Genomic DNA, 9,716 nt, shown 5'->3' with positions numbered 1-9,716 from the left:
CCCAGCTTCAGTCATGCAGTTCTGCAGGAAATTTACAATCATGTGTGCTGCTGGGTCAGGGCCACAAGACCATGTAAAGCCAATCATAGGACCCCATGGCCCTGCCAGGATGGCTGATCTAGGGCTGTACATGTGATGTGAGGTGGGTCATTCAGAGAACACCCTCGAACTCTGATGTCTGCAATCTATTCTTTCCTTATTAGAGATGACCTCTGGATATAAAACCTTAGGGCAAGTAGTTTGGACTCCCTCACTAGGTGTAGAAGCCTTAAGGAAGAAAGTCACCAGGCTAAGACCATCAAAGAAGAGCGAAGGGAAAGAGCGAGGGTGAGAGAGAATTGATGACTTCTAATTTCTTGGGTCCTGTCACTGAGATCTTTGTATTTGCTCTGAGTCTTGTGTCCTGGATTCCCACAATTATTTCAATGAGTCTCCCCATTCCCTGAAGCCAGCTGGAGTTGGGCTCCTCTCAGTTTTGATTCAGACTTGGTTCTCGATCCTTCACTCCCGGACACAAAGAGAGGCACCCATTTGTTGCAGCACCATCACGAGTGGAACCCTTTATTCTTTACTGAGAATAGGGTGTGCAGACCACCAAATACAGTTCACCAGCATCCTGAACAGGAGTGCCTTCAGTGTGAGTGAGTGTGTGTTAGTAGTGGCCATACTGATTCCTGAACCACTCCAAGCATTGGCCCGTGCCAGGCCAATCCTGTCATTTCCTCGATCAAAGACCGAGAAATACTGCCTCAGGAAGACGTTACCCAGGATCCAGGTCTCTCTAAATGTCCTCAGTTTGTTCTCTTTAATGGCGGTATAGCAGTGGCCTCTAGAATTCTGGTGGAGTCAAGACATACACCAGTCAGCATGAGCCCTTGCCAGCGACCTCCCCCAATATCCAGACCCAGCACAATTCTTGGTTTTATTTCCCACTTTTTGTGAGTATCAAGGGGTTTTCTCAGGAGCAGGGGATGTGAGAGTTCATGCAAAACCAAAAAGGGCCAAGACATGAGGTTGCCATGAGGAAGGGTGTAGTGAGTGGAGGACTGGGAGTTGGGGAAACAGAGGAATGAAAACAACAAATCCCTACTGTAGAGCACAAGGAACTACATTCAATATCCAGAGATAAACCACATGAAAAAGAATAAGAAAAAAGTATACTTTTTATGTGTATAACAGAGTCACATTGCTGTGCAGCAGAACTTACAGCAACACTGAAAATTAGCCACACTTCAATCTAATTTTTAAAAACAGAATACGAGTGTCCAAGTTCCCCTCACTCCCTGTTTCTTCCTTCTGACTCCTGCTCCTTGTTTTCTCTGCAGAGAATCCTGTTTCTCCTCCTGCGTCCCCACAATCCTTACTTTATTAAAAAACGTTTATTTTGTATTGTAGTATAGCTGATTAACAATATTCTGAGTTTCAGGTGGGAAGAAAACGGACTCTGCCATATGTATCCAGGTAACCTGGTCCCAAAGATACCCCTCCCATCCTGTCTGTCATAATACTGAGCGGAGTTCCCTGTGCTACACAGTAACTCGTTGTTGGTTATCCATCTTAAATAGAGCAGGGCCCACAACACGTTCTTGCAGACTTAACTCAGGAACTCTGGGAAGCCTCCTTCAGCCCACAGTCACCCTCTTTGGCCACTCAAGACTTGTTCGGTAACGTACTCTGGTTCCCCATCCCCACCGGTCAGTCCGTAGCCCTCATCACCCCTAGTAAGTCCCCAGTGCCCCAGTGCAGAGCACCTTGGGATGCCATTTGCATGGAATCCAGGGCACTTTTGCCTAGAACCAAGCAACCCTCCATATGGCTCTATGAGTTTGTGGTTTTAGAATTCCTGAAATTCCCTCTCTTCGTCAAAGTCTTCTTTGAGCCCATCAGCCTGTTCTGAACTCCCGCAGGGAGCTGACATGAAGCCTCCACCCTGGGCCGGGGCTGAGCAGTCACTGTGCACCCTTTATTCACCTTATTATCCAACCTCCCCCAGAGGGGTAAGGTACCCCAACTCACAAAGGAGGCACCTGGCCAGATCAAGGGGAAGATGAGCCGAGAACTAGGCTGACAATGTAATTTATCATGCAAACCAGGAAATCTTTGAGAAGGGAAGGGAGACTGTTGATTTATGCTGGGTCATCACACCAGGACTGTCCCCAGCCATTCTCCTTGTAACATGGCCTATTTCAGGGACTGCTAGAGCTGACTTTCATGTTCATGCACATAAGGGTTCAGATTGAATTGAAGCTCTTTGAGGACTGAGGACCTTAGTGTTCCCCTCTCCTTGTGACTCCCACCATGCCAACATGGTGTGGCGTCTCCACATTTATTTCAGGACGATCAGTGTCCCAAACAACCCTTTAATCTCAAGCAGTTGGTTTGTAAGAGGGTCTAGCCCAGCCACAGGGATCAGCAGCATCTGCAATAGTGCGAGATGGCCTGCAGACGGCGCCCTCCTCCCAGCAGCAGCCTAAGGTTTCCTGCAAACTCCACTTTGAGAACCAGCCCTCAGTATTGCCCCCTCACCTTGAGGATGTAGGCTTGAGCTGGCACTGTGTAGTTGATGCCGTTGATGGTGAAGATAATAGAGGGCAGAGTATTGACCGTCAAACATGAAACGTAGTGCTGTTAGAGAGAGAGAGGGAGAAAGTTTGGCCCTGGAAAGCCTTGTTTGTGTGGAGATTGGGAGAGACCCTGGGGCATGACCCTTCACCTTGGAACGCCGTGGTGTGGCGCCGATGAGCTTCTGGATGTTATTGACCAGATTTGTTGGGCCTTTGATCAGTGATGTCCCAGTGACCACAACGGCCTCACAGCCACCAGAGCAAGCAATAACATTTCCTTTCATGGAGATGCTGAGAGACAGTGGAAGAAAGGGGCATCAAGGTCACTCTGAGTCTCCCCAGAGCTGGCCCTTCCCGACTGTCTCCTGAACAGCCCCTCGTCTCTGGCCCTCTTTTCTTTGCTCTCGACACTGCACCTTCCTTGACATCCTTGAATGCAGTACTTGAATACACCAGGCTCTTTTGCACCTTGACACAAGCTGGCCTTCCTTCCTAGAGGACTCCACTTCCCTTCAACTAGCAAATTTCCTCTCATCTTCCAGAATCCAACTGAATTGTCACAGATTCATGGGAGTCTTTCCCCTGGTGTTTGTCAGTCTCCTGTCTTGGTCACTCTCTGTAGGCCCTGCGTCATGTCTGCTGCTGCTGCTAACTCACTTCAGTCGTGTCCAACTCTGTGTGACCCCGTAGATGGCAGCCCACCAGGCTCCGTCGTCCCTGGGATTTTCCAGGCAAAAGGACTGGAGTGGGTTGCCATTGCCTTCTCCTCATGTCTAGCATGTTCCAAAGTTACAATTCACTATGTGGCAAGTCACTTCATGTTCATCGGCCTTCTTAGATGTGAGGGCGAGTTTTATTCTCATTGCCTCCCTAAAGTGCCTGGCACACAGTGGATGCACAGTGCTTGTCTGTTCAGTGAGTGAATGAGGACTGTGAAAATAATGAGAAACATTCAGATGGCAGTACCTCGTGGGGAACAAATAACAGGTCACACACAGAGTGAAGATGGAGATTCACAGGGGAGGCAGATTTTTTAGTAGGGGGAGAGAGAGACTCCTCTGGGAGAGGGTGTCTCCCAGCACTGCTTCTACAACCAGCTCAGACCCTCAGTCCCTAGCCAGGAAATACATGACTAGCCCACAGAAACTCCAAAGGACAGGTCAGCTTTTGTCTGAATGTATCACACAGAATCCTATCAATTACGCCTCTTGTCACTCCTGGATACCACCATCCTGACTCTCTGTTATAGCTCCTGCCCCACTGTGTGCCCAGGTACATGGGGTGTCTTTTTTATTTGTTGCTTTCACGTCTTAAGACTGCAGCCAACCTCTCTCCACTGCTGGGTAGCTTCTCCCTAAGGAGACCAGTTTTCCCCATTTTCTCAGGACTGTCCCTGTTTTATAACTGACATTTATCTGTACTGAGAACTTCCTTGGTCCCAGGGAGCCCTGGAGAGTTGGTCATCTTATCACAACTCTGTTCAGGCTGGAGAAATCCTCCCTGAGCCTCTCTTCACCACACTGCAGCCGTGCTCCCTGCCTTACAGGGCAGTGGGTGCAGCCCTCTCCCAGGGGCACAGACCTCCCTGAGCCCTTTCAGGACCCTGGTCAGAGCCCTGATCAGGAGGCCTGGGGATTAGGAACCCATGGGTTGTTTGCGTATCATGTTCTTGTGTGTGTTTTTGTATGTGTGTTTGTGTGTGTCTCTGTGTGTGCTTGTGTGTCTCTTAGTAGCTGTGCATGTTTTTATGTGACTCTCTGTATGTTTATATGTATCTGCTTGTTTGTTTCCATGTGTCTGTATGTCTGTCTGTGTCGTTGTGGTTGGTGTATATGTTTGTGTGACTATGTATCCAAGAATGCATTTGTGTGTGTCTGCCTGTGTCCATGTACAGTAGTGGGAGCATCACCTGGGCTGACCCTCAGAGGGAGAGGCTTACCTGTCCATGTGAACACTCCAGTCGCCTGCTTGGATCAACGGTACCCAGTTGAGTTCTCCCTTGTAGTAACGGTGGTCCACCCCACCAAACATCACCACACTGCCCTCCAGCTTGTTTCTGTAGAGAAAAGAGAGGCAGAATCCTTGGAGTATAGTAACGACAGCACTGTCTGAGAGCTCTGCTTGTCCACCCATCAGGCCCTAATGAGGTTCCCAGGTAAAGATGCAGAAATCGAGGCCAGGAGAGACTAAGATCCAGACTGAGGTCAGATGCTGGCTAATGAGTGGCACAGAGGAGGTTAGAAGCCGAGTCACCTGGCTGGGCTCCACCCACAATGTCTTCTGAAGACGCCCTGGACTTCCTGCGACCTGAGTGCTCAGACACCCTCAGAGAAAAGGGTGCTGAAGTGTTTGTGCTTGTCCACCTTGTCATTTTTCAAGAAAATCAAGATCTGGGAGTACTAAGGGTTTGGTTTCAGGTCTCCCAGAGTTGACTCCACTAGCCTGTGACCTCTACTGTCCAAAGGGCCCCACATTCAGATGGGATCCCACCTCTGTTCTCCCTGTCTTGAAATACCTACTATTTCTTGAAAAAGGGGTCCCACACATTTGTGTCAAACACTTTCGTTTTTAACTGGCTCCTACAAATTGGGTAGCTGGTCCTGGGCTCCCAGTGAAATGCTAATGAGGAAGGAATATATCCACCATCCTTCTCCTTCCTTCCTTATCAAATTCATAAGCAAATACTAATGCTTTTCCTTCAACTTGTTTCCTGTTGCCTTCCATTAGCCTTCCTCCTCACTCAATCCCCTATACCAATTTACTGGGCTTGAACCCAGGAGCAGGGTTATGTTCCAATAAAACATTATTTAGAAAATCCAGTGGTGAAGCCAGGTAGGGCCCTGGGGCCATAGTAATCCTGGGTTAGATTATCTCTCAGGATACTTCTTTATCAATTGTTCTATAATTTTTGTGTAACTGAAAATATCTGACAGCTAATTTGGAGAAAGGGTTTGTTCATCTCAGACTTACTTGCTCAAGTAGAAGGCAAAAACGGGCTCAGAAATGGCACCTTGATTCTTCAGGTTGTCAAAGATAGGGATGCCTCCAGAGAAGGACATGTTCGGGTAGTTCAAGCCCAAGATGCCATCAAACTGTACACCCTTAAACCCGTATTCCGCCAGGCTTATACCGAAGGCCTGGTCAATACTTACAAGGTCCCCAATCTGTGGGAGAGAAGAGTGTTCGCACATACGTGAAGTGGGGTTAGGACTGGGCTGGGTGCATTGCCATTAGATCCTCAGAGAAGAATCGAGGCTGGGCTGTGTCTTTGGTGGACCCTAGATGGCTAGACCAAGCTGGGAGGGGAATTTGGGTTCCATTTGAGACAGGCTGTGACTTTTAAAACATCTGCCCCTCTGAAAAACACCACCTGAGGGAGTCAAATTGGCCTCGTGACTTCTGTACAGGTGGAGCAAGCCCGAGACAGGCCAGGTCCCATTGGTGCCCCCTTGTGGACAAAACGATCTAGAGCAAGATAGTCTTCCCTGGCATCTCTATGACCTAATGACAGGAATGGACTGCATTCTCTGTAAGGTACTGTGGTTTCTGCATCTGTCCAGAAAGACAGAAGTCGAAAACACAATCTTGCTTGCAGGGTTCTATGAAATTACTGCCTGAGGAATTCACTTTTGGGGATATGCGTGTATCTGCGTGAGTGTGTATGAGAGAGAGAGAGAGGAAAATATTCAAGTTCTTTGGGGAGGCAGGCCATAGGTTTATTAGATTCTCAAGGGTCCCCTAGAGTGAGAACTCATATATCAGGCCCCTTGACTTCTCAGGCCTCCAGTTTCCCACTCTGGATACCTGAAGCCCTTGACTGCACCCAGGGTCCCCAGATCAGTTTTATCCTGTCCCTAAACACCCCAAGCAACTACAGTCCTGAAAAGCCAGCCTAACTCCACTGCTTACCACATGTGTGACCTCAGCAAGGCCCTTGCTGTCTGCACCTCAGTATCCCCATATGTTTCATGAGCTAATCAGACCACCTGCTGTGTGAGGTTGTTGCAGGATTAAACCAGTTATCACCTGAAAGTGCCTGGAACAGTCTGTGAATGTAAAAGTGGGTGCTTTTTTCCTGTCTTCTCACTCCCCGCAAAATGAACCTTGAAATCCTCATGGTCAGAGGAGCTGCAAGTCCACACCTCAAGCCACTCTCTGCGTTAGATAATCTGTTTGCTTGTGTTTCACCATGGGCACTGCCTCCCCAGGGACATGATCTTGTGGGTAAGATGGCCAATATCTATGGGAGTTAGGCTACGAAGTGTCATGCCAGGTGGTCCTGCATCTGTTTTGCAAGCAGTGGTCACTCCATAGCCAGTCCTGACTCAGCATTTCCTATACTGTTACCCGAACTGTGTCATGAACAACAAGCCCTTTCATCCTTCCAGAACTGTAGTTGGTGCTGAAGATCTTTTCAGTAAACCGGAAAGTGGATGACCGAAGATGTAAGAACATAACCTGTGTAGCTGCAGACACAAGAGATAAGTTTCATCAGGTGGCAAGGGTGGAAAACAGGGCAGCAGGGCAAGTGAAACATGGTCTGGATACGGGGTGTCTGTACTCACAACAGGCTGGGCTGCTGCAAAAGATGGAGGGCACCCACAAGTCAGATGAGCCTGTGTCAAAAACAACCTGGAATTCCTGAGGGGGTGTTCCAATGGTGATGTTACCCACGTAGAGCTTCTACAGGGAAAAGGAGGGAGTGGGTTGGTGCAGAACTGGCTACCCTCTATTCCCACACTGCTGCCTCCGTCTGGGCATCACATATCTCTTGAGATCACTTTCTAACCACCGTGAGCTCACAGACTTTGCTTACAGAGGAATCTGAATTTGATATATTTTTCCTGTGTTCCATTTTATGCAGAATATTGGCTATATGACCAGGCATTGAAGTGGTACCTCCTTCTTGGAAGCACAGAGGCATAACCACTGGACCTCCAGGACCCCTGGACACCCAGAGAAGTCCTGGTGCCTTCATTTGAGAGGCTCTGTAGTCTCTTCAAACCCAGCCTTAGCTCCCCCTTCTCCAGGAGGTCCTTCTTGAACAACCTCAGCCACTCTCTCTAAACTCAGAACACATCCAATCAACACCACACAGGTCACCCTTTCATTTGACATGTATTTACTCTTTGCCTGTCTCTCAGGCTGGCATGGGCATTCTTGAAGACAAAATAAGCCCATTTCTAATCTAAAAACAGTAAGCACCGTGTTAGATTCTTATGGCCTTACACGGAATCCGGGTTAAGTAACTTTTTACTGCTGTGGTTCTTGCATCTGTGGAAACTGAATTCCTCTGCCTGGGGATGCACAATTGCTTTGCAGTTGGTTCTACCTTTTGATCAGTGATGGTTCACTTTTCATCTGTAACTGAGTGGCTCACTTAGCTCAGAAGGAACAATCTCCCTCAAGTTAATGACACATCTTTGACACAGAAATGGAAATTTACCTGCCACCTGGTAATTGCCTAGCTCAGTCACAAAGACCAACAGTTGAGGATGAGAGTGCCTTCTCCTCTGCGTGGGGTCTCTGTTTTCCAGTGTTTCTGACTCCTGCAGGAACCCCAACCCCAACATCCCACCCGGCACCTCCAGATGAGCCCCAGTGCTACGCTAGAGCACCATGGGGTGCTCTGGAGCACCAAGCTCCCAAAATACTTACATCCATAATGTTCCTCAGTGGGTGAATAGTTAGATTTGAGCCACGAGAGGAGATCTGGGACAGTCTGTAATCATGTTCCTTCAGGAAACTGTTCAGCATGTTTTTTTCACTGAGGGATTTTCTCATGGTCTTCACTCTCCTTAGAGGTATTCTTTCACCGAGCATTTGACAAGGAAAACAAAAAAGGAGCTACGATTAGCCGTCATTGTAATGGCCCTGTGCATTTTCTAGTCATTTTTATGAGGCACATTATTATCAGAATTATATGCATATACCATGGCAAAGACATGAATTTGAATACAGGTTCTGTTCTGCAATCTATGGTAAGCCATATGACCATGTGGGGTCTCAGACTACCCTTCGGTAAAACGGCGGAATGTAACAATACAAACCCTCCAAATAGAATATCTTGTGGATAAGTGAAGTGATGGACATAAGGGACCTGATAAATAGGAAGTCTCAACAATGACAGCCATTAGCTACTGCCATCCCACTCTATTCTTCCCATAAAAGTTCAAGGGTGGCGGTAGAAGGGTGACTCTTATCCTCTTTTACAAAGGAGCAGTTTGAAATGCAAGAGATTTCTGAGTAGGCTGTGGTCACACTGCTTGTCAGATATAAAACAGTGTATCTTTCTCCAAGTTGAAAGAGAAGAGAGGGTTGAAAGAACAATTCAAAAGATAGGAAACAAGTAAGGGAAATTCAGAGGCTTGAGAAGGAAGGAAGAGTCAAATGAAAAATCGAAAGAAAACAGCACAGAGAGAAATACACTCACAGAGACTTCCAAAGAGATGGAGAGACAAATGAGAGCGATACTGAGATGCAGACATAGACACATACACACGGAAGCAGAGCGGGAACAGAGAGGACATGGTGAATAAAAGGTAGAAAAGCTCTATTCCACAGGACCACACCTACATCTGCACAGACTGTTCACTGGACAGTTGCATGGAGTTCCAACTTCAATAGGTCATGACATGACAGGACCCCAAGACGTGTGCAGTTATGCAAATCTACACCAAGACTTTGGGATCCACAGTTCCTATAGCAAGCTCCTTATCAATAAGGAAGCGTTGAATTTTAAGACACTTAGGGAAATATTCCATTCCCTTCTAAACCTGAGAGATGGAAGAATAATCAGATGAAAAGAAAAATCTGAGAAAGGAATATGATGTTGCTTACAGTCCCCATACTTACTTGACTATGCACTCTGAGAAGGCCACCAGCCCGAGGAGCACAAGCCACTTCATGCTTCTTTCCTGGCTCCAAGTACTCAGGGAAGTTCAGGTTCTTAGCATGTAGTGGTCACCGGAAGCCCCTAGTTATATATGCTCCCCATGCCCTAGTTTTCCCCTTTAGGCCACTAATAGATCTGGGAAAAAAAAACACAAAGCTCTCGATAAAATCTTTACCTTCATCAGTGTCCTGGGGGAATGGACTTTGAAGCTTCTCAGAACACAGAGAATTTAACTGTTATCTCTTCCTTGAAGTTTG

The 9,716-nt window shown here is 47.4% G+C and overlaps 1 protein-coding gene across 1 annotated transcript; it reads right to left on the bottom strand.

The window, feature by feature from the left end:
* Window positions 1-561: 561 nt before the first annotated feature.
* On the bottom strand, window positions 562-9,487 carry LOC129548343 (pregnancy-associated glycoprotein 1-like). The gene is made up of 9 exons (XM_088832266.1): window positions 9,420-9,487; window positions 8,223-8,373; window positions 7,130-7,247; window positions 6,912-7,030; window positions 5,535-5,728; window positions 4,504-4,620; window positions 2,714-2,855; window positions 2,527-2,625; window positions 562-837 (listed from the first exon to the last, which is right to left on the bottom strand). The coding sequence occupies exons 1-9, from the start codon at window positions 9,470-9,472 to the stop codon at window positions 562-564; spliced, it is 1,269 nt and encodes a 422-aa protein (XP_088688392.1). The 5' UTR covers window positions 9,473-9,487.
* Window positions 9,488-9,716: the final 229 nt, after the last annotated feature.

Source organism: Moschus berezovskii, chromosome 25, assembly GCF_049115385.1.
Source record: "Moschus berezovskii isolate FMDL1 chromosome 25, NW_MosBer_1.0, whole genome shotgun sequence".
NCBI classification, from domain to species: Eukaryota; Metazoa; Chordata; class Mammalia; order Artiodactyla; family Moschidae; genus Moschus; species Moschus berezovskii.
Note: the sequence above shows the minus strand (reverse complement) of the source record. Positions and strands in the feature narration are given on the sequence as shown.